Below are 25300 nucleotides of genomic sequence, written 5' to 3'. Positions count from 1 at the left end.
TTAAGTCGATGAACTTAGACGTGTTTGACACTTAGCGACTTCTTGCACTGTAATGATGGTTGAATAAAATTTCAACTTAGGGGATTTTACCCAGTACGACACTTTTGTTAAAAATCTAACTTCGTCAACTTATAGTACATATGATTATAGACTCACTATATTACGACTTAACTCAGTTGTAAAAAAATAAGGACTTAGCTCATTTTTCAACTGACCCCTTAAATTGTAAGAAAATGTGTATTTTTTATTCGTACCCGTTCTCTTTGATTCGTTATCAAGAGTACTTTCTCCTTTCTGGTCCGTTTTAACCTCACTATTTCTTCCCGATATGAGATAAAATAATATATTGTCTGATATGTAATGGTACATTGTCTTCTGATTTTTGTCTGATGTAACACTCTTTCTAAGAAGTTGACATCATTATATCCAATCAATTTACCTTAAATGGTAATTTTTTCCTTAAAATACCGTATTTTTAGAATCTAAAAGAGCTTGTGAGACCAATACGATATAAATTAAATAACGTAATGACATAGTGGAGTCCCTGCGCATATAAAACAAAGGATCAGGCACTAGAAACTTGTAGAAGAGAAAAGCGATAACCTACATCCAATATTTGATAATTAAAATATAATATGGCGATAAGCTATATTGTTATACGATATTTAGGAACCTAAAAAAAGTATGAGAGATCATTGTTACACTCAAATGTGAAAGAACAGAATAAATAAAAATCAATTTGAATATGTTCAAGGCAGGCCAAACGTGAAGAAAATTTTCAATTATCTAATCAAAAAATATAAGAAAGAAGATCACGTTCATATTATGGTATTCGTCAATCGTGAAAAAGCATGGGATTCAGTATACGGAGAGGTTTTTTTTTGTGTATATTGATTCTTTGGAGAGATATTGTATTATAGAGACTAATATGTTATCTCACGTGAAATAGCCCGTCCATATTTATTATCATTAGTGGTGGATCATACAAAGTTTCAATGTCACCGTTCATGGTGTTAAATGTATGCTGGTGATGTGGTGTTTATATAAAATACTGAAATGGAATTAGAGCAAATACTAGAGTAGTGAAAAAGCACTTGAAGAAAGATTGTTTGAAGCTTTGTAGTATTAAAACAAAGTACATGGAATGTTGGACAATTAAAAATAAAGAACAACAAATGCATATGGAATGGAAATACTTATATGGATGAATATATTATGGAATTAATGCAAAAATGCTAGGTTAAGATGATTAGAATATGTTAAAACTCGAACTGATAATAATCTAATAGTAAAAGAATAATGTTAAGAATAATTAATGTTGGTATCACCCAAGACACAAACCGTGACCAGACATTTCGTAACGCGACAGTTCGTAACCGCACATATGGTAGCGGACAACTCGTAACGGCGACACTTCGTGACGGAAACAGTTCATAACTATACAAATTCGTAACGATACAATTCGTAACGTCAAAACTGAATTATTCTGTTCATTTTTTTGAAGTGGAAATTAACTTTTATTACAGTTACAATTTGAAATTACGTTTATAAATTTAACGAACCAGCATCAGGATAAACTTTTAAAACTATGCGTCGGTGATGTGACAATACCTCGTATCTGCTTTTTCGTGAGTTTTTTAGGAGAGACGAAAAAGTTTTTTTAGGGCCACCTCCTGTTTTTATAAGATATTTTTTGACTGGTTTTGTAGTAAATTCTACTATGTATTTACTATATAATAAGTCAAAACTTACATAATATGAAAACAGGAGGTGACCCTAAAAAAGGTTTTTCGTCTCTCCAAAAAACTCACGAAAAAGCAGATAGGAGGTTTTGTCACATCACCGACGCGTCTTAAAATAAATATAATCTAGTAATGTAAATTGTATTAAGGGAAAAGGCGCAAAATGTCGCCTGTCAAAATTTTCAATGTGCTTTAAAAGTATTCATTTTTTAGGATCCTGAGAAGAAAAATAATAAGTATTTTTGAAAAATTTAAATACAGAATGAAAGATTACGTTATTACCGAGGGCCGAAGGTCCATTAGAATAAATAAAAAGTTTCTTTTAAATGAAATATTTGCAATTAAAAATCTCACTGAATTTTCTCTTTTATTTTCACCCTTGTAACTTATTAATTAAAATAAACATTATATAATTCTGCGTTTAAATTAATTTAATAAAAAAAATTTTGTACACCCTGTATAAATAATTATATTAATGTTTATATTACTAAATAGAGAATTAAATATCCTTTCAAATGAGCTATCACACAACACCTACTCTTATTTAAAAAAATCATCGATTACGTCATCACGCCCAGATGGATGACGTCACTATGATTATATATATGCCAAAAAGTCCTAATTTAAAAATAAAAATCAACCTGTCTGAGGATTTCTCTTCAAATTTGCCCATTCTCGAGATAATGAATTTATGCAAACTCAAACGTCCTCACTTATACTACAGTGTCGCGCCCGCTTGATTAGCAATTAAAAAACAAAGGGGTTTTCGATATTATATTGCAAAAAACTCTTCGGAAATTCATCAATCGATGTTTAAAGAATATCTACCTACCTTGGAAACATTGAAATTTTCAGTTAAATGTCCGATTCAGGGTTAAAAATGGCCGATTTCGTAATTTTTAAATTTTTAATCGCTTATATGTCAAAAACTATTATCCTACGAGAAAAGTCACTACAGATCTTTTTTGTTTGGAATGATTCAAAAACCTAAAAAAAACTTTGATCGATGCAAAAAGAATCATTTTAGGAAAAAAACCCTAATCTTTCTTCTCTCCTGGCAAGGTCTTATGCTGTTCAGAATCGCCTGTCATTGTACACATTTCTTCTAAATGACTTACTTAAACACATACTTAAAATTAAACTTTACAGCAGAAAGTTTATTTTACCCCTAAACTATGCACTTTTCGATTCACCTGGTAGATACACGTGCAGGGCTGATGCCCGCCAGGTCATGGTTTTTAGCCTTGGTGTGCTATGAATTATCACTAGACAAATTTCTAGCCTTACAGGAAGACCGTTACTCGGAGGGTTCACTAGCTCTTAGACTATTAAGGATTATACAGTGCTAGTCAAAAGTCCGTACCCCCCCTCGTATCTTTTGAACGGTTATACCTTTAAGAGTGAAATTTGGAGGGAGGAAATAAACGGACGTAAGCTTCTTAACTAGTCATGACAGGTGACGTAATAGTGACAGATGACGTTACAGAGCCACTGTGGCCGATAATTTTAAATGGAACCTTATGGCAAGTGATACCTCCTTTGAAAGGTATTCAAAATACCTATTCAGTCATACTAATTTTTTTGGGTTTTAGTTGATTTTGATTTTGGTGATTAAATTAAATAAATATGATATTGTAATTTCGCATTTAATTAATAAAAATTCAAATGTCCGCCTATGGTTTTTTTGCCTAAAAAGTTGACGTTTTTCAATTCTCTAGTAGTTTTTACGTCATTTTCAACCTTTTTGACAAGTAATCATAGGAGGAATTTTCAATTTTTATTAATTACATGCGAAAATACAATTTTATATCTATTTCATTTATTCATCAAAATTAGCTTAAACTCAAACAAAATTAGTATCACTGAATAGGTATTTTCAATACCTTTCAAACGAGGTATCATTTGCCATAAGGTCCCATTTAAAATTATCTGTCACAGTGGCGCTGTAAAGTCATCTGTCATAATTACGTCACCTGTCATGACTAGTTAAGAAGCTTACGTCCGTTTATTTCCTCCCTCCAAATTTCACTATTGTAGGTATAACCGTTCAAAAGATACGAGGGGGGGTACGGACTTTTGACTAGCACTGTATAAATGAAGTTAAATTCTCCCTTAATCAGTGCATTAACCTGCTCGTTTTGGGAGTATTTTCAGTAGTAATTGCACAAGAGCTCTGAAATTATTGAATTTTTCCCGAGTGACACTTTGACAGTTTTGATTTCACGTGCCGAAGGCGAGTGAAATTATGTCAAAGTGTCACGAGAGCAAAAATTCTATATTAATTTCAGAGGTCGAGTGCAATTTGTTGCGATTATTTCATGAATAAAACTGTTCAAAACCAAAATTTTATTGTAATTTATTTATGTAAGTACCATTAAACACACAGTTTTTATAAATATTTGACGATTGAAAGTCATCACTTTTATAATTTTTAAAACATTAATTGTCATTAATGTCACTGAATGTATTTTTTCGTAGCAACGAAGGGCATCTGACGTAATATACTTAACGACGGGAGATTATCAAAAATTATCGATTTAATTCAGATTTCTGTAGCTTTCTATTGGTCAGAATCTCCTATGAATGAAATAATCAACAAAATTCTCGGCGTATCACACACTACATTTAATATAAGAAAAATTGTTTTAGCTGCTTATTGAGGATAACTTTCACATACATAAAGACCGGGAACAATCGAATAGTGGATATAAAACCCGACGCTGCCATGAATACTAAAGTACTACAACAGTACTTTGTTAATAATTCTCTATTTATTTTTAAATGATGACATTACTACTAACACATGCTAGGATGTATGTATTATTTTTATCGTATTTTTGAACGCAGAATACAATAGAAAAATTATTGATTGCTTAAGTTTGTTTTGATGTTATGTTTAATCGGAACACAATTCACTTATCATATCAATGGCATTAAGCGAGGCAATTTCTAAAAATTCCATTTTTATATTTTTAAAATAATACATCATAAGCTTGTCTTAAATAATTTTGTTAATCCATTAATATCAGATATTTGTATGTATTAATAGATAAAAATTTTCAGACAATATATGTTTCAATATTGTTTGTAAATAATATACATCTATTTATATACGGTGTCCCAATGAAAATATTTGTATGGGATTAAGCTGCAATAATTATTAGTGTAATGAAAATTACTAATGTTTCAAATTTCGATGTCCACCCCGGAAATTTCTCTCAAAAAAGATTTTTCTTTCATTATAACTTTAATTACCTAATAATTGTAGCGCAATCCCATATAAACATAATATTTGACGGATTTTTACCAAAATGATGTACGCCATGAAGAAAGAATTGAAATAAGTACCATTTACTTTCGTAATAATGATTTTACCAATGACTAGTTTCATAGTACGGGATTGGTCAACAACATCGAATGAGAAGTAAGTCGCCAGTTAGAAATAAAGGTATTGAAATTGTACTTTTGGATCATGCGCAAATAGATCCCACTCAATCAATCAAAAAAGTATTTGAAGCTTATGGTGTTTCACGCGCTCTAAAAACACATAAATTTCATCGATACAAAATGACACGGTATCCCAAATACGGTTCAGATGGTATAAAAAGGGGTTTTCCGCAAATCGCCAGGAAATTTTGACATTCCTGTCAAAATTTCTTGAAGAAAAAGTCAGGACTTCCTTACTGTAAGGAAATGTCATTTCCTTACTGTAAGGAAATGATATTTCCGTACAGTTGTTAGTGTTCTACATAAATGATAGAAAATTATTAATAATCCATAAAACGTCTGTATGCATTTTCGTACTTTTCTCTTGATTTCTTTGGCAATAATTCTAATGAAGCAGTATTCACTGCCTCAACCAGCTCTGGAGGAGTCCCAGGAATGGAAATTTCATCATCACTTATCATTTTACTTTCGAGAACACCAGCAATTAAATTTATAAGCGTCAAGTTTGACAATTCAACCTCAATACGTTTCCATAGTAACCCAAGTAATTTTATTAGGAATTTCAAAGCACCATTTATTTGGGAATAAAATTATCGCGTTTTTTTTAAATCAATCAATATCTGTCGAATTTTAAACGATTTGCGGAAAAATAGTATGTTTACCTCGTAGGAAAAGCCACATTCCTGGACGCTGTGTTGCTAAGTCTCGGCTTGCGCCTCGACTTAGCAATCTTCACAGTCGTCCAGGAATGTTAAGCTTTTCCTACCCGGTAAACAATGTACTATTTTTATGAACTGAATTATTATAATATTGTTCCTAATACGTATAGAGATTAATTAAGTTTCCCTCGAAAAAATTAAGAAACGTGTGGTTAGAAAACACTTTAATTTGAAAAAAAAAATGCTTGATATCAGCGGTATGAAGATAGTTTGAAAGCCTCTTATAAACGAACATCAGGGATGATATCAAATTTTTGAAGAAACGTTAAACCAAAAACGTTTATTAACTTCATACGGGGAAAATATCTTTCTCAGTACAGGGCCAATAAAGACTTACTCCCAGAACATAAATAGCAGAAAAATATAGATTTTAATTGATTTACACAAGCTAAAATATTTAAGAAGTTCACCTCAATGCGTCCCTGTATATATCACTTTACGAACATCCTGTTAATCTCCCAATGTGATGCACGCACATTATTCAGTATTATGAGTTTACTCCGAAAACAATTACTCATTTCTCTCCTGAAAAGCTACTTGAACACATTATCAACACTTCATACTGTAGTGTACTGCTGCTGCTACTGATTTAATGCACCAAAAATAATACAGGCGTGAATAAATCGATTTAGGACTCTGCTGGAGCTAAGATTTCCTACTTTGTGGTTCCTTTGAAGATGCGATTATTGGCTCCAGTGATTTTCTCTTATATATTTTGTCTGTGCAAAGGCGAGTATTCGATACGGAAGCGGATGAATCGATGAGAGAATAATGTTTTGGTTTGAAAATAAGTTCTTTAGCTAAGAAAATTAATGTTAGTTTTCCTGTAAGCCGTATATTACAAAAGTCACTGCAATTAAGAATTTTTGTCGTCAGAATGCAAATTTTAGGACTGTTGAAGTTATACTTCTTTAGGCGCGATTGAGAAAAATGAATTAAGAGCGAATTTTTATAAAAACGACAGTATGAAGTACGCGCATACCTACCGACAACCGACAGTATAAAGTTAGTTGCTAAATCTTTCAAAAAAAATTGTTGGTGTTTTTATTAATTCAAGATATTAACTGATAATTTATTAGTAAATATTTACGGAAATTTAGTTTCTTGTTTTCACGTAAGAAAATACATAATTAAGAAGACACATAACAATAACAACAGTTCTTTCTGTAACAGAGTTGCCTTTTAGACTTTTACAATATAGTGCAGTCACTGAAGGTGGATATGAGCTATTACCTCCGATTTCGTTGAACCTTAATCAATTTGCATGAAAATTGGTGAGTGGTTAGAGGATATCTCAGGGAACAAAGGTGACAAGGTGCCAACCTGCGCTTTTACTCTGGGGGTGGATGCCACCCCTCCTCGGGGGTGAAAATTATTTTATTAGAAATAACCCCACAATTCGATAGAGGGACAAATTATAAGCAAAATTTGTTATATAAACTTAATAAAATAAATCAAAAAACTTTTTGAGTTATTAAAGATCAAAGATTTTAATTTTTCGTGAGAAAAATGCATGTCTTTAACCGATTTCTCATAAATAACTCAAAAAATATAAGTTTTTATAAAAAAGTTATTATTATCAAAATTGAGGCCAATAAAAAATCAAATAAACTTGTTACTAGAAAAATCTTTCAATATTAACTAAAAGTGAGTTATAGGTAATTTAATGTATATTTCTTTCGTCGAGTACCCAAATCTAAGTATTCAAGCTTAAATGCCGGGAAAATTAAGTATTTTATAACATAAACTTATTAAACATTTGTCAAAGTTCTTAGAAATATCTATCAAATAAGCCCTCGAACACGTTGATAGCATTAAAATTTATGCGCCAAAAATTTTTCAAAATTTATCTTTTAAAAATTTTTCCAAAAAATGTTATTGTTTTTTTTTTTGTAAATAACTCCGTTAATTTTTAAGTTATCAGGTTCAACTAAAAACTAATTAAAAGTTGATTCCAAGAGCTATTAAAAAACGTCGAATTGTCTTTTAAACCTCTTATTTTTTAAAAAATAAGATAAATTGCCCCGGTAACATCGTTCTCGCAGCAAAATTGAAATTTTAAATGCTTCTATCTCGGTTATTTTTTACTCTACGGAAATAGTAAAATGGATAAATTTGTAGCAGAAAAAACTACAATTTAGTTATATGTCATTTTTTATGTATCTTGAGTATTTTTGGAGTTATTATCAAAAGAAAATGAAAAATTCTGATTTTTTTAAAGTATACCTTTTTTTCAAAAATATGCATTTTAAACCGGTCAACATTGTTGAAATCATTAACTATGTTAACCTAAAGAAATTATTGTGAGGATTACTACAAATTTTAATTTTTGTGGAAATGGCGTATTCACTTTTTCCTAAAAAAATCGAAAGGGTTCTCTTATTTTCATCATAACTTGCTTAATTTTGATGCTATTAACTTATACTGGAGCTCATTTGATAGGTATTCCGAAGTACTTTGACAAGTGCTTAACAAGTATATTCTATAAAATGCATCGTTTTCCCGTTATGTAAGCTTGAATACTTAGATTTGAGTACTTGTCGAAAAAAATATACATTCAATTACCCCAAGCAAGCAAGCATAGTGATTTAACCCAGCCTGAGAGACTTGCTCACCCCTAGAGAATGACATTCGGGTGATACAATTCATTGGGGCGAGGAGGATTAACTCCCGTAAGCAGGAATCACTCCACCCCGCTTCAATGCTCCAGACCATCCACTTACCCCCCGATAGCACTCTGATGCGCTATAGAGGCTCTCAATCAGCAAAGTGCTTATCATATGGGAGTCTTGGGTACACGGACTCCCATATGAAATCCTACCCCGATCAATGCAGGCCAGCGTGAGGCGCTCTATTCCCGCTATCTCTAGTGACTTATCTTCGATCTGTTTTGCTTGCTCGGGCGCCGAGTCCCCGCTCTGGGCTCTGTCCAGTTCGGCGACTCGGCGCTCGAGGATGTGGGCCCCTCATGCCCTTTTTTGGGTTTTGTTACTAATATTTTTTTTGTGGCTTTCGCCTATTGTTAATATTTTATTGATTTTTTTAGTGGCTGAAGCCGATTTGAAGTTTTTTTGTATATTTTTTTGAGGGATGTCTGAAAATTATAAAAATCAACATTAATAAATATAATGAGATGCCAAAGGTGAGCAAGTTGTCTTCTTTTGATAGAGCTACGATTATCTAGCCTTTATTATATATTTACTAATATTTGTTGTTTGGGTCTCCTATGTTTCCATCTATGGTACACATCATACCTTAATATCTCTTGCAAGATCCGGTTTGGGTGGTCTTCTAGCTCAGCAAATTTTGTTCTGGCTTTTTCCTCCATAATATCCAGTACTCTTATTTGTTTTAGGTCTCTAAATAAGAACCGTTCGGCGACGTATCTGGGCACGTTTGCAGCTTCTCTGAGGCAGTTGTTGTGTGCCGCTTGTATCTTCTTTTTGTTACTTTGACTTATGTGACCCCATGCAAGAGATGCGTATGTAATTATTGGCAGTATAATGCTATTTATCAGTCTTAATTTTGTTTTCATAGCTAATTTGCTTCTTCTTCCTGTGAGTCCTCTTATTGCTGATCTGGCCGCTGCTGTTTTCTGGACTGTTGCGTTGACATGTGATGTGAATGTAAGACCTTGGTCCATTGTGACTCCTAAATATTTAACTTCGTTTTGCCATTCGATGGGTCTGTCTTGCAATGTTAGCTGTTCTTCTGGGTTATCTCTTCTCTTTTTGAAGATAACCGCTTGGGTCTTATCTGGATTTATTGCTATTTTCCATTGGATACTTTTATATATACCCATAAGTCACTTTTAAATAATATTAGTTTAGTTCTTTAAGTACGGAGTGTATTAAATTTTTTATTATCTTTCATTTTGGTAATTATAACTTTTTTACAAAAGGTTATAGTTTTTGAGTAATACGTGAAAAACAGCTTTAAAACATGCATTTTTTTAAGAAAAAATAAAATCTTTAATATTTAATAACTCAAAAGTATTTATTTATGTTAATAACTTTATATAAAAAATGTTGCTTAGAAGTTGCCCCTCAATCGATTTCTGCTATTATTTTTATTAAAAAAAATTTCGCCCCCGAGAAGGGGTGGCATCTACCCCCAGGGTAAAAGCGCAAGTTGGCATCATGTCACCTTTGTTCCTGGAAGTATCTTTTAACTACTCACCAATTTTCATGAAAATCGATGAAGGTTCAACGAAATCGGAAGTGAAAACCTTTAGTGACTCCACTAATAGAATCTAATTTTATTATAATTTAAATTCCACTTTAATACAGTTATTAATATCCATTCAGCTTAACTGATAATTTAAATTTAAATTCATAACCAAAAATTGACTACCTGTCTTGTCATGCCACTTCAGTCTAATAAATAGATTGTCATCTCCTACATTCTTGTTGGTCTGTGTCCATCGAACTGGCAAGTACCACACGTTACCATCGAGCAGTGAATCATGTTGCCCTTTGAGCACTCTTAAATTTATCGTTTAACATCAACTTAGAGTCGCTACTAACATCAGTTTTTAAAAATGTTAATCATATTTCTCATGTCACCTATTCTATAAGGTTGCTAGTTTCATGTACTAAGCAGAACGTAAGTATTATCCACATTTTTTCTTTAACTAGTCATAATTTTAACCTTTTGCATTAATTCTAACATGGAAATACTTCGTTCTAGGCACTGAAGATGATCTGATCTAGATTGAAAACGTTTTGCAAATCCTTTTGGATGACTTTTTAATAGTTTTTCAATAAACTTTTTATACCATTATACAAACGAAGTTTTTACTTGTTCTGTATGATTTTTAATTATGGTATGTAGAGCTACTGGGACTTTCCCATTGATTTTATTATTTTTTTTTTAATTAAGAAGACTTTTGTTTCATTCACACAAAAATCAATTTTGTTTCGTTTAATCAGTAACGCCATACCACATTGAATACACCGGTTTTCGTCCGATCACTGAAGTCAAGCAGTATTGGGCGATCATACACATTTCTAATTCAATATGTAAATTTTCAGTTTTTTTTTCAAAGTAAACCACCATACTCATATTGATACAAAAAAATTTGTGGTTTTTAAGATTTACGAGGTATTTATTTGTATTTCAAAAGCAGGTTTAACACAAAATATGTGATTATCATTTTTATTACGTTTTTTATTGGATTAGTGAAATTATATAAGTATCACCAATAAAGTTGTAAATTTTCTGTATTTTAAAACTTATGACATACATAGGTAAGTATGTCGGTGTGGTAACAATAAATAATATTAAATTTATTGCTATTTTTTGTTTAGTTTTTGGTTTCATCGAGAGAGTAATTTTATTAAAGCATAAAAATGTTAGCACTAAAACGTATAAAAAAGTCATAAAGCCATGGAACCGGATGAAATACGTACAGAAATTTTAAGATTAATACTAACACAGAACCACATAGGGCTTTTCATTCAGTCATTTGTTTCGAGCTTCTGTCATATTATATCGTATAATTCGTGTATATTAATATTATACAAAGATTATACAACATAATTACAGAAGCTCGAAACAAATGACAATCGATGAAAAGCCGTATTGATATACTAGTAGATTTATTCAACGAAATTTACTATCCCGGGAAACTTAGAAAGAATGGCTAATATAGTACTTTCACTCTAACTTTTCCCATGCATTAAAAATTATTCACAAATTACTTTTTATACTTAGGTCTCTTTTTTACTCACAGAAACTAGTATCGCAAAATTAAGCCGCTTGTCCACAGGGCCTATTTTACCACTAGGCCCGTGAGGCCCCTGCCTCGGGCCCGCATTTCAATGGGGCCCGAAAAGATCACTAAAAGAATATTTTTATTGACAAAACAAAATTCAAAATTATTTCATTTTACGAACAGGAAATGATAGATAGCAACAAATTAGGTTAGAGTTATATTCATAAACCATAAACCGTTCTTATCATAAAACTGCAATAAGAGTAGGTAGATTGCCTTAGTATATATATATATAACAATAAGCAAAATTTAGACACCACTCCAAAGGATTAACAAGAGGTAAAAATAACAAAAAGTATCGGCACGTATTGTCATAATATTTATACGAAATACACTTTTAAGTTTAATCTTCAGTTTGATGTTTAATGCCGTTTTCTGAAAAGATAAGGTATTGCATTAGTCATTTTATTAAATTTCTTTTAACACTTATTTTTCTTAACTAAGTAATCGTTTCATTATTATCATGAGTTACAAATATTTAAGTGGCAGTAAAAAACGAAAAAAGCAAAAATTAAGAGAACGGAAACGGCAGGCACAAAAAGATGCAATATTATATTTTACACCCCACAACAGTGCACAAAAAGGAAGTTCGTCCTCCCATCCTGTTCTTCTTCTTCTTCTTTTCCGACACTACAGTCCAAATTGAGCCTTGGCCTTCTTTATTTTTTGCCTTCACCCTTGTTTATCTGTCGCTGTTCTTCTCCATACACGGACTCCTAAAAATGCTTGTGCATCGCTGCTTACTGTGTCTTCCCAGCACTTTCTTGGCTTTCCAACCGGTCTCTTTCCCTGCATCCTAGAGTCCAGTGCTCTTTTTGGTAGCCTATCCTCTCCCATTCTTATCACATGTCCGGCCCATTGCAATCTTTGCATTCTAGTTAAGTCTGGCAGTGGTGTTTCCTTATAAAGTTAATAAAGCTCGTTGTTGTATCGAATTCTGAAGATTCCGATTTCCATCACAGGTTCTAGTATTCTCCTCAGTAGTTTCCTTTCGAATGCATCAAGTTTGTTTTTGGATGTTGCTTTCAGGACCCATGCTTCACTTCCATAGCATGCTGTTGGTCGTATTAAAGTTTTATAGATTCTCATCTTTGTATTTCGGTGGACACTTTTAGACCGAAATATATGGTCGAGGGCAATATAAGCTCTGTTTCCCTGTGTTATTCTCAATATATAGTATAGTCTGTTCTTTTTGACTGAATCGTATGCCTGCTTGAAGTCTACAAACACGTTGTGAACATCAATGTCGTGTTCCCATGATTTGCTCAAGACCTGCTGGACTGTAAATATTTAATCCATTGTCGGTCTTTCCCATCTGAAGCCCGCCTGATACTCTCCAATAATATTTTCTGCTGGTGGTTGGAGCCGCGTGAGGACTTTATATGCTGTATATCGCCTGCTGAGAACAATAGTGACGAAACTTCAAAATGAACATTTAGAGATAATCGTATTTGAAGTTTTGATGAAACTGCTAAACAGTATAACTGACTTATAGGTAATCATTTGGCAAAATTTTTCTAATAATGTGCTTTCTAGATATGTAAACCAATTAGTAGAAGTAATTTTATTTGAAGAAAAGATGGATATTGTATTTATTTTTGATTTTTTTTTCTGCGTTACGCCATTATTGCATTATCGAAGATGTTTAATTTGATGTTTCGCCACTATACTTTAATACTACTATACTACAACAGTTTAGTTTCTGTTTTAAATAATTAAAAAATTTATTCTAAAAATAAATTAAACGCATCAAATAAAATATTTTATTGTACACACCAGTTATGCGCAAAATGAAACTAAAGTACAATAGAAAAATAACAAAATAAGATCTTAAGTAATAATTATGAAAACGATAAACATGATAAAAGATAAAAAGTAAGCAAAAGAACTATAAATAGTAAAATTAAATTCATCATTTCACTCACGTATGTTTCGTATTTCAAACTACTAAAGAAATGATTGTGGGTAGAAGGAATTGATTTATTTTGTAAGACTTCTTTTTAGAAATGAATGTTGGTTCTCGATAGTGTGGAATTAAACAATACTGATGCAAAGTGGATAGACGCTTTCTTGATTTGCTATTTCTAAGTACCTAAGAACGATTGAAACTGAGTTTCTCTGTAAGAAGTTTTATAAAAAAAACACAAAAGCAAAAACGACCACACAGACAAAAGTGCTCATTCGCCATTATTGCACACTGTACTACTATCTTTAATAAAATATCTAATATTTCAAATACATGTAGGCACGGCGTAATTGCAGATTCGCCAGTATTGATATAAAGTTTGGTGTGCTTTCGTCGTTAATGCATCAAAATATTTGACAAATTCACAATACCATAAAGACTTGTAGGCGCCCTCTAGTAATTAGGAAATTAAATAATTGTTAGCCGATATTGCACATAAAAGACGGCATATTTAGATGTCGATTGATGGACTTAACTCAAAAACGTTAATTTTCGAGTTTCGCCACTATTGTTCTCACTAGGCGATATAGTAGAGAAATTCCACGGTAGTTGTTGCACTGTAAACAGTTAAACAATGTTTAATTGTTTAAATATAAATTTTATTTATTTTTAATAAAAATTTAAATTTCTGGTGCAACTATATTTCTATTAAATAATTAATACATTTAAAACATTTATTATTATTACTATTAATTTTTTTTTAGGGGCCCGAAAATTATGTAGTGCCTCAGGCCTGATTTGAAGTAAAATAGGCTCCGCTTGTCCATAGAAATCACAATAAGTTAAACAAGGATAAACAAATTGGTATGTCGCTGATATCTTGTTTACTATTAATTTTGACGTTTATGATTTTAAGTGACAGTGATAGCGGATTTGTTGGTTATTATTTCAATTTATTGTTTATAGGTCTGGATCCCGCGTATGAAAAAAAAGTTGATTAATAGCAAGCTGAAAATTTGTTAATAGCTTAAGGGTGTCTAGTCGGATAAACTTTGATATATGGGAACACTGGAACAGGGGCAGTTTTAATTGTGGAACAGGTTAAAAATTTGGAACGGCCACACCACGAAAACGGCACATTTATTTTGTCCGACAGAACAGACCTAAACTCTCCGAACAGAGATTAAACTCTCATGCAAAAATCAGACTTCTATTTATCACCTGTCATAATTCCTGTCATTTGACATATTCTACATGTTCCACTAATTAAAACGCCCAGTTGGTGATAAATAGCAGTCTGATTTTTGCATGAGAGTTTAATCTCTGTTCGAAGAGTTTAAGTCTGTTCTGTCGGACAAAATACATGTGCCGTTTTCGTGGTGTGACCGTTCCAAATTTTTAACCAGTTCCACAATTAAAACTGCCCCTGTTCCAGTGTTCCCATATATCAAAGTTTGTCCGACTAGATACCCTTAAGCTATTAACAAATTTTTAGCTTGCTATTAATCAACTTTTTTTTCATACGCGGGATCAAGACCTATTAGTTTTTGGGTTTTCAAATTATTTAACTTTTAGTTTAGTAAAATTGTAATTTTGATTTTCAAACATAATTATTAGAACGATTAACTACTATTCTATCTTAATTTGATTACTTTCGGTATGTACCTATTTATTCTTTAAGGAAAAGTGACAAGTAATATTGTGAGTGTGGCTATAGTTCTGTCGAATGGAAACTTATTTGTTTATTTTCGAGATTGATTACCATTTACCTTTTGCTTATTTTTAATTTATTTATTACGATTCTATATTTATATCTATACCAGTAATACTCGGTATGATGTTCAAGTTCTTTAATGTTGAATCGATTAATCTCCTCAATAGGGCTTTTCATCGATTGTCATTTGTTTCGAGCTTCTGTCATATGTTGTATAATATGTGTATAATATTAATATACACAGATTATACGATATATGACAGAAGCTCGAAACAAATGGCTGTGAATGAAAAGCCCTATAGTGCAAAAAGATTAAACACTTCAATAAAATAACTTTATAAAACACCTCCATTGGGATAATAGTCATTTCCCAATTATTACCCCTGAACTGACACTCTGACAGTTCGTACGTATAGGGCTTTTCATTCACAGTCATTATTATACACGGATTATACAACATATGACAGGAGCTCGAAACAAATGACAATCGATGAAAAGCCCTATTGGAACCGTGCAAGTTCGGAAAAGCGACACCTGGTTTCATAGCTCAGCAACATTTTTCGCACTTTTAATTATATTGGCCAATCATATTGGTCCTGGTTGCTGGACAATTGTCAAGGCCATAGCTCAAAAAAATTATAAGAAGAAAAAGTAATATTAAGGTTATGTTATTAAAAGGTAAACAATTGTATGTAGTAAATAAAATTAATGATTAAAATGCACTACTACAAGCAAAATACAATTAATTAAACTTACTTTATACAAACACTCAGACGGTGTCAAGATGTCAACTATGCCGTATTCATATGTTTGGTTGACTTTGAGAATGCCTTCGACAAAATTCAACACAGAAGTCTTGCAAACATATTACGGAACACAGAAATAGATGATCAGGATATGAAAATTATTACAAATTTATACCGATATCAGAAAGCCATAATTCGAGTAGACCAATAAACATCTAAAACGAACCTATACGAAGAGAAGTACGATAAGGATGTGTATTATCCCCTTTACTTTTTAATATGTGATCAGAAGAGATCACCGGCACAAAATACCGCCGCCCAAAATTTTTGATTAAGTTTGACAATTTATAACTTTACTATTTGTGCTCCTATTTTCAATCTTGCACCAATTTGTAGGTATATATACTAAGGATTTCCACAGTTTTCACTGTATTCCTTCACTCAACCGTTCTCTCCAGCTCTATCTGTCTTGCCAGTCCCCTTCCTGTAGATTTCTTTTCTCCATTACTTCGTCTACTTCATCTCTGAAGGATCTTCGGGGTCTGCCTCTCTTCCTTTTTCCTATAGGGCTCCACTCTGTTATTCGGTTTATCCATCGATTTTGGTCTGCTCTTCTGAAATGAACTAAATTTGTAGGTACATGTATTAATATCGTTTGGTATTATTCCGGTAACAAAAAAAATTTGCTTGCATGGCATTATACAGGGGTGAATGGAAGCGATGTATTTTCTAGTAACTTTAAAAAATTCTGTGGAAAAATGGAAGAGCTGCTTTTGTTCATAGTCCTGCCATACTCTCCCGGAGGCATCATTAAAATTTTGTTTTTTTGAATTATCTGAATATCTCTTTTATTGTAAGAACTTTACCATTTTTTGTAAATAAAAACACTGATTGACTCATAAAATAGAGGTTGGATTGAAAGATTAGAATGGCCCGCATGCTGCCCAGATCTCAATCCTATTGAACATTTATGAAATGAACTAAAAAAAAAGCTATTCGCCGTTATCCTAGGCCTCCAGAAAATTTGGTACAGTTATGGCCCTGGTAGAGGAATATCAGGCTATTTCCCAGACCAGGAAAACACATCTTTATTCGATGCCAAACAAATTGTGAGCTGTCGTTGCTGCAAGAGGTGGACATACTCGCTATTGAATTGTTTGGTTTTGTTGTTCAAACCAAACTGCTTCAAAGCAGTTTTTTATTTACAGCTCTTACAAGAAAATAGATTTCGGATAATTCAAAAAACACAACCTTATGGTAGGGGAGCCCAAGCGGGGATTTTTGCAGTTACTCGAGCGCGTCAGATTATCATATATGGGGAGAAACCTGGTGCCCTGAAGATGTACCTCTACCATATATTAGCTCTTAACACAGGGGAGTACGTTAAGGGGAGCCAGAAAAAAAAACTATCCTTAAAAATACTCGAAATTGTCAGATTAAGATAATGTAAGTTAAGGACATGCAAAACAATGTATATTTCAAAAATCTGACGATTTGAGCGGGTGTAAGGAAATAGGCGAGTTAAAAAGTTTCACAAAAAAAAGCGAATAATTCGCGAAATGAACGTTAGATCGAAAAACTAAAAAATACGTGTTTACTATTTTTCAAAAATCTATCTAATGATACCAAACACGACCCCCACTGAGAGGGGTGGGAGGTAAATTTAAAATTTTAAATACAAATCCCGCGATATTTCGCAAAATAAACATTAGATCAAGAAACTGCAAAATACACTTAATCAATATTTTTGAAAAATCTATCGAATGGTACCAAACACGACCCCCACGGAGGTGGGGTGGGGGGTTACTTTAAAATCTTAAATAGGAGCCCCAAATTTTTATTCCAGATTTGGATTCTTTACGTAAAAATAAGCAACTTTTACTCGAAACATTTTTTCAAATTATGGATAGATGGCGCTATAATCGGAAAAACGATTGTTGGAAATGGAAAATTAAATTAAAAATGGAAAGTCCCCACTAAAATGGAAAACTTTACTTAACTTTTTTTTGGTTTAGCACCTACTCTTCACAACCCAATAGGTCCCCAAAGTGCTCGAGTGACTGCACATTTAGCATACTTCGCTCCCCTACTATTAGTGATACCTCCAAGATAATTAAGAAGAAGTATGAAGCAAAATAAACCCTTAAATTTTTCCACAGAATTTTTTAAATTTATGAGAAAATGCAACGCTTCCATTCACCCCCGTATAATGCCATCTAAGCAAAAAAAAATTATTACCGGAATAATAACAAACGATATCAATACATGTACCTACAAACTGATGCAAGAATCTTGAAAATCGGAGCACAAATAATAAAGTTACAGATTGTCAAACTTAATAAAAAAAATTTGGGTGGCAGAATTTTGTGCCGGTGAGTGTACGTTTAAAGAGGCACTAGAAGACAACAATGAAGGCATATCCCTATTAGGGAACTTGCACATAAAAATATTTTTGAATAAAATTGTTAATTTATGTTTAAAAATATTATATTCAAAATCTTAACAATTAATAATGTACGCACAACAACTGCTAATAGTTGCCCACGATAATTGACAGTTTCAAACTAGAGATGTTGAAAAAGTATGTATTCGTTACAAAGTACTCGTTACTTACGAATACCGAAAGTAACGATTACTATACAGAGAAGCAAATCGTTACTTTGATTACTCTGATTACTTCGTTACTTCGTACTAATCGTATCAGAGCGAGTAACGACTATTGTATCTACTTTGATTACTTCGTACCAATCGTATCAGAGTGAGTAACGGACGGGACCGGTATTTTACGAGTGTTATCGAATATCGTTATCGGTATGAAGCGTTTTAAGGGTGTGAGGGTGAGGACTGAGAAATACGATTCTCGATATGATTACCGGTACTCAAATACATAAGTAACCAAAGTAATCATAGTAATCAAATCATTTTTATCCCTTAAACAGATCGGTGAAGGTCGTTGTTATATCTGAATATCTAGTCGTTGTTATATCTGAATATCTATACAGACCTACCTACTGAGAAATACGATTCTCGATATGATTACCGGTACTCAAATACAAAAGTAACAAAAGTAATCATAGTAATCAAAGTAACGAATACTGTAAATGATTACTTTATACAAAAGTAACGATTTGTAACGAATACTCGAAAATAACTATAATCAACATCACTATTTCAAACAACTTCAAAAGCGCGCACTGGGCTCTGACGTCACCAACCATAATGTTTACCACTGTTCTCGTTTGGCTAGTGCGAGAGGTGCACTGTGCAGACAACATTTTGCAATTTTAAAGATTTTCATTTATTTATATTGTTTTTAGTTTACGTAAATACATTTTTATTTTACAACCTATCTCAAATCCCAAATTATATTATAAAGTTTGAACAAAATTAAATACTTATATCACATTTCTTAAAAATATATAAGTGTGTACATAGATACTATAAAAAATTACTTATAAAAAGAAAGGATGTTTTATTAAAATATATAAATAAATATTTAAGTTAAAATTTGAATTTCATTCTCACATAAAGAAATTAAAAATAGTTTATGGATAAAACTTTATTTTATCAAAGTTTTATTCCATTTATTTTTAATAATGAGCACAGCCAAATAGATGGGGGAAAATATTTACACTCTAAAAGTCTTGTGCTATTAATCAAACTATCAATAAGACCTGCGTCATATTCTATCCAAATATAAGTAAATTTTGAATTATTTTCAAAATTTTTACTTACTTGATTATGGACAACACAATTAGATTTTAGCTCATGGGGAAATGTTCCCAACCTACTTATGGTCGTAATATTTTGTAATAAACAAAATTAAAACCTATCATATATAAATATTTTAGATTCATAACAAAGGAGAAATAAAAAAACCTTCAAAATAAACAAAACTTTTAATAATAAAAGTAACAGTAACTACAACCTATTATAAAAAAATTTAAACATGCTTATTAATAATACTTACTTATTCGTCTTAACACCTGATCAATTTCAGTTTGAAACTACATAAACTGATTATGTAGTATACAAGAACACAAAAATAATACCATGGAATTTCAAATTAAATACGAATAAAATAGAATTAATACAATGCCCAAAACAACCTTTTTTCTTTTGAACTTTTATTTATATAATCAACTTCTACATGAGAGTTTGAAGTGAATGTGAATGAATTTATAAATAATAATTTTCGAAATATCCTAGCGCTTTTGTTGTCGATGGCAGGTAAACCGTGGATCGTGACGTCAGACCCCGTTTACGCGCCTCTGAAGAAATTTGAATTTTATAGCATTTTCAAAGCCTCGTAATAAGCCTATGAATTAAAACTATTTGTTTTTTGCGTGCATGCTTTTTAAGATCATGTTACCTTATTTTAATATTTAAAAATATATGCAAGTTCCCTATTAAAGGAACACTAGTAAACAATCTCCTATATTCAGACGATACAATGTTCCTTGCGGACAGCAGAGAAGAGTTGCAAATTTTAGTTGATCGCTCTGAACACAAAAATGGCTCTAAAGAAAAAAAAAATCATAATTGTCAGTACGAACAAGTTTAAAGACGAACCAATCCACGTTAAAGGAAAAGCTTTCGAGAAAATACCCAGATGCAAGTACTTGGGATGTGAGCTAAATGAACTATGGGATCGCAGCTTTGAAATAAAACGACGCAATAAGATGACCAGAAGCGATTTCAATAAGATGAGAGCAGTATTATGCAATGGAAAACTGGAAATAGTAAATATAACTGGAGTATAGAGATGTCTCCGTTGGGATTAGAACTACGTATTTTCTGTCCTTTCATATGGAGTTGAAGCCTGGAGAATTATGGGCGCAACTGGAAAAAGACTTGCCACTTTGACATGTGGTGTTATCGAAGAATGCGGGCACAACACGTAACAAACACGAAAACATTAAGAAAGATTTAAAAAGAAAAAGAAATACTCAACACTATGAAGGAAAGAAAAATGAGCTACTTTGGTCACATACTAAGAAATGAAATATATGAGTTGATTCGATTGGTTATACAAGGGAAATTGAAAGGAAAAAGAGGGCCGTGGAGACGACGCACCTCCTAGTTGACAATTTTAAAACAGTGGGGTGGAAAAACAACAATATAATTCTTTAGAACCGTTTCAGACAAAGTGAAATGGGCAATGATGATCGCCAATGTCCTTAAATGATGAGGCACATGAAGAAGAAGAAGAAAAAGAAGAAATCGGCAAAGGAACAGCATGCAGAATGGGAAACAGAGAAGTAAGAATGCTCTGTTACGCAGACGGTGCAACATTGATAACATGGAGATACTCTGCAAAAACTAGTCCACAAATTTAACTTAAGAGAAAAAGAATTTATTACATATGATAATTTAATCTCAGAAAACTGAAACAATGGTAGTTCTATTGAACTACATTTAAACCGTCCCTTAAATTTTTCAACCATGATACTCTCCATCTTTCTATACTCCTCAATGTTTGTGTGATTTATGATTTTATCAAGTTTGTCTAAATTTGGTCAAATCCGCACGCCTTTCCACTTTTAGTATGAGAATTACTTGCTTTTTTATCGGTTTTCAATTAGGTTGATTTGAACCTTGGTTGATTTGTTCCTTTGTTGAACAATTTTGTTTGTTTAGCTTGTCTAGGATATTTTTTTTGTCCTGTCTTTCTTTCGTTTTTAACATAAAATACTCAATACAAACGTCGAAAATGCTGTGCAAACAACCAAAAAAGGAGAAACATACTGATCCAGCATCAAAACAGCAATGCGAACGTTGGAACATGATCAACTTCCATAAACACTACGTATTTTCTAGGATGTGCGGAATAAAAGAAGAAGAGAACTTTAAAATATATTGAAACTCTCTCTCTCTCTAATATATCACTAAGACTATTAGTCTCCTACTTATCCTTTGGTTATCCTTTTACCCTTTACAATTGCCTACTTTGACCACTGTAGGACCTAATTACTATACGTACTTTATGATCCTTTACCAAAGATTTCATTTTTTCTAAACTTTTATTTACTTTTGCTTCTAGTTCTTTTGTTTTATTCTCTTAGCGTAACTTTTGTAAGTGAAATAGAGAAAATACGGATAATTGCAATGAACATCACAGTTTTCACATAATCCATATTACTGTAAAAAGAAGAAAAACAAAACATTGATAAATCTGGCAAATGCACTAGTATGCACGCCAAAAGTGGAGGAAGAAAAAGAAGAAGAAGAAACATTGATAAAAAAAATTGACATCAATGAAACATATATATCAAAAATATAAATGTCAATTTTAATGTTAAAAATTATTAGTTAAATTTAATAATTTATTTTTTATTACAAATATGAACAAAAGAGAAGATTGTTTTTGTGAAAAATCTACTCGACATAAACAAAATAATCCTGCGGTGCCTACATCAACAACAATTCCTCGTTCAACTGTAAATGCAGACGGTATAGATATAGATGCTATAGAAGAGGTTAAAGATGAAGCTTGTAATCCTGATTCACCGGTAATAGTCTCATTTGAAGATGTTAAAAAAGCTGCTGCAGCAATAAAAGACGGAATAATACGAACACCCTTTGCGAAATCATATCATTTATCGAAAATGTTTGGTATGGAAATATATTTAAAGTATGATTTTAAGCAAATTACAGGAAGTTTCAAAGATAGAGGAGCACGATATGCTTGTCTGAATGTAGCAGACGAACATAAAAAAAATGGAGTTATTACTGCTTCTGCGGGAAACCATGCTCAATCCATGGCATACCATGCAACTTCTTTGGGTATACCTGTCACAGTTGTTATGCCTATTATTTCCCCCATCATGAAGATCACAAAATGCAGAGATTTCGGTGCCAATGTTATACTAAAAGGAAAACATTATGGAGAATCGAAAAAAGTTGCTCTTTACTTGGCAAAAAAGCATAACATGTGTTTCATAAGCGGTTGCGATCATCCTAATGCCATTGCTGGGCAAGGTTCTTGTGGTTTGGAGATATTAGAAGATTTGCCAGATGTTGACGTTATTATAGCACCAACAGGTGGAGCTGGCCTTTTGTCAGGAGTATGTGTAGCTGCTAAAGGGATAAATCCAAACATAAAAATAATTTCAGTAGAAGCAGAGCGTGCAGCTAGCTTCAAGAACGCCATGGATAATGGAAGACCTACGGATACGCCAATACTACCGTCACTGGCTGATGGACTATCAGTGCCTTGTGTAGGATATAATGCGTTCGCTACAGCTCGACCCCATGTAGAAAAAGTCGTTACCTTGAAAGAAAACTGTATAGCTCTTGGAATCTTGAGACTTGTAGAGTTAGAGAAGGTAGTCGTCGAAGGTTCGGGATCCACGGGAGTAGCAGCCATATTAGGGGGACACTTGGACGAATATAAGGGCAAAAAACTCGCCATTATTCTCTCTGGAGGAAACATCGATACTTCAGTGTTAGGTAGGGTTCTGGAAAGAGGTCTTGCGGCAGACGGAAGATATATAAAAGTAAAAGTAATTGTCAGAGACAGAGCAGGTGGAGTATCTGAACTTTTGACTGATATTAGTGATAATGGAGTTAGCATTAAGCATGTTTTGCATGAAAGGGCGTGGGTTACTTCAGATGTGTACAGTGTTTTGGTTAAATGTATACTTGAAACGAGGGATTATCAACATAGTTTGGATTTAAAGGAGGCTTTAGAGAAAAAGTATGCTTCGGTAGAGTTTGTGGACTTTCCTTCTGCACCACCAGGAACTGTTCCCTGTAATTAAACTATTTATGGACACTATTTTTTGACTGTTATCTCTATTTATATTTAATTATCACTATATTTTTAATTTACTAAAATATTATTGTTATAGTTTTCATAGAAAACAATAAATTATATCAGTGTTTAAATAACTTTCAGTTCTATTATGAGTATAAATGTATCTAAAAAACATGTTTTACTGTTTAATTTGCAAATGAGAAATAATGACATGAATGTTCAAGTCTACTAAATAATTCAACATATTATGGTAGAGGAGCCCAAGCAGGAATTTTTGCAGTTACTTAAGCACGTCAGATTATCACATTGGGAGAAACCTTGCACCCTGTAAATTTACCTCTACTATATATTGGCTCTTAATACAGGGGAGCTCGTTAAGGGGGGTCCGAAAAAAATCTATACTTAGAAAAACTCGAAATCGTCAGATTAAGATAAGGTAAGTTAAGTACATGCCTAACAGTGTATATTTAAAAAATCTGACGATTTGAGCGGAGCGTAAGGAAATGGGCGAGTCACAAAGTTTCACAAAAAAAGCGAATATTTCGCGAAATGAACGTCAGATCGAAAAACTAAAAAATACGTGTTCAATATTTTTCAAAAATCTATAGAATGATATCAAACACGACCCCCCCCACTGAGAGGGGTGGGGGGTAAATTTTAAATTTTAAATACGACCCCCGCAACATTTCGCAAAATGAACATCAGATCGAAAAACTGAAAAATACACGTATTCAATATTTTTGAAAAGTCTATCAAATAACACCAAACACGACCCCCCACGGAGGTGGGGTGGGAGGTTACTTTAAAATCTTAAATAAGAGTCCCCATTTTTTATTGCAGATTTTAATTCTCTACGTAAAAATACGTATTTTTATTCGAGACATTTTTTCGAATTATGGATGTATGGCGGATGGCGCTATAAATCGGAAAAAAACGATTGTTGGAAATGGAAAATTAAATTAAAAAATGGAAAGTCCCCCACTATATCGTTGGGGATTCTGCAAAACCTCGTATGAGAATTTTTGTTTTTCCAGAATTTAGTATTTTGCCCTGGCAGAAACTCCGTTAAAAGTACACATGTTAACGTAATGAAAATGTCATTTCGTAACTATGTTAACGTAATTAGGTTTCTTGACATTTTCATTACGCTAACATGTGTATTTTTAACGGAAGTTCTGACAATGCAAAAAACTAAATTCTGAAAAAAAATTCTCATACGAGGTTTTGCAGAATCACCGACGACATGGAAAACTTAACTTAACTTTTTTTGGTTTTAGGACCTACTTCTCACAACCCAATAGGTTTCCATAACGCTCGAGTAACTTCAAATTTAGCATACATACTTTACTCCCCTACATTACCGGGGGCTGCCATTCGTTTGCCACAACTGGCTATGGGCTGATTATAAACTAACATCCTTATTCAATACTACTTTTCAACGCTTCTTATTTGTTTCGAGCTTCTCTCATATGTCGCATAATCCGTGTATAA

The 25300-nt window shown here is 32.6% G+C and overlaps 2 protein-coding genes across 2 annotated transcripts in view; one reads left to right on the top strand and one right to left on the bottom strand.

Moving 5' to 3' along the window:
• LOC114333765 (GAS2-like protein pickled eggs) overlaps positions 1-25300 on the bottom strand; it is a 579287-nt gene that overhangs the window by 404928 nt on the left and 149059 nt on the right. The gene's annotated exons all lie outside the window — the stretch shown is intronic.
• Positions 22325-23943, top strand: LOC114333763 (L-threonine ammonia-lyase-like). Its single transcript, XM_028283756.1, has one exon. It carries the CDS (start codon positions 22395-22397, stop codon positions 23811-23813), a length of 1419 nt encoding a protein of 472 aa, XP_028139557.1. The 5' UTR covers positions 22325-22394; the 3' UTR covers positions 23814-23943.

Source organism: Diabrotica virgifera, chromosome 3 (genome assembly GCF_917563875.1).
Source record: "Diabrotica virgifera virgifera chromosome 3, PGI_DIABVI_V3a".
Lineage (NCBI taxonomy): Eukaryota > Metazoa > Arthropoda > Insecta > Coleoptera > Chrysomelidae > Diabrotica > Diabrotica virgifera.
Note: the sequence above shows the minus strand (reverse complement) of the source record. Positions and strands in the feature narration are given on the sequence as shown.

Coding starts and splice junctions, on each gene's coding strand:
- LOC114333763 (XM_028283756.1), top strand. CDS start 22,395: ATGAACAAAAGAGAAGATTGTTTTTGTGAAAAATCTACTCGACATAAA.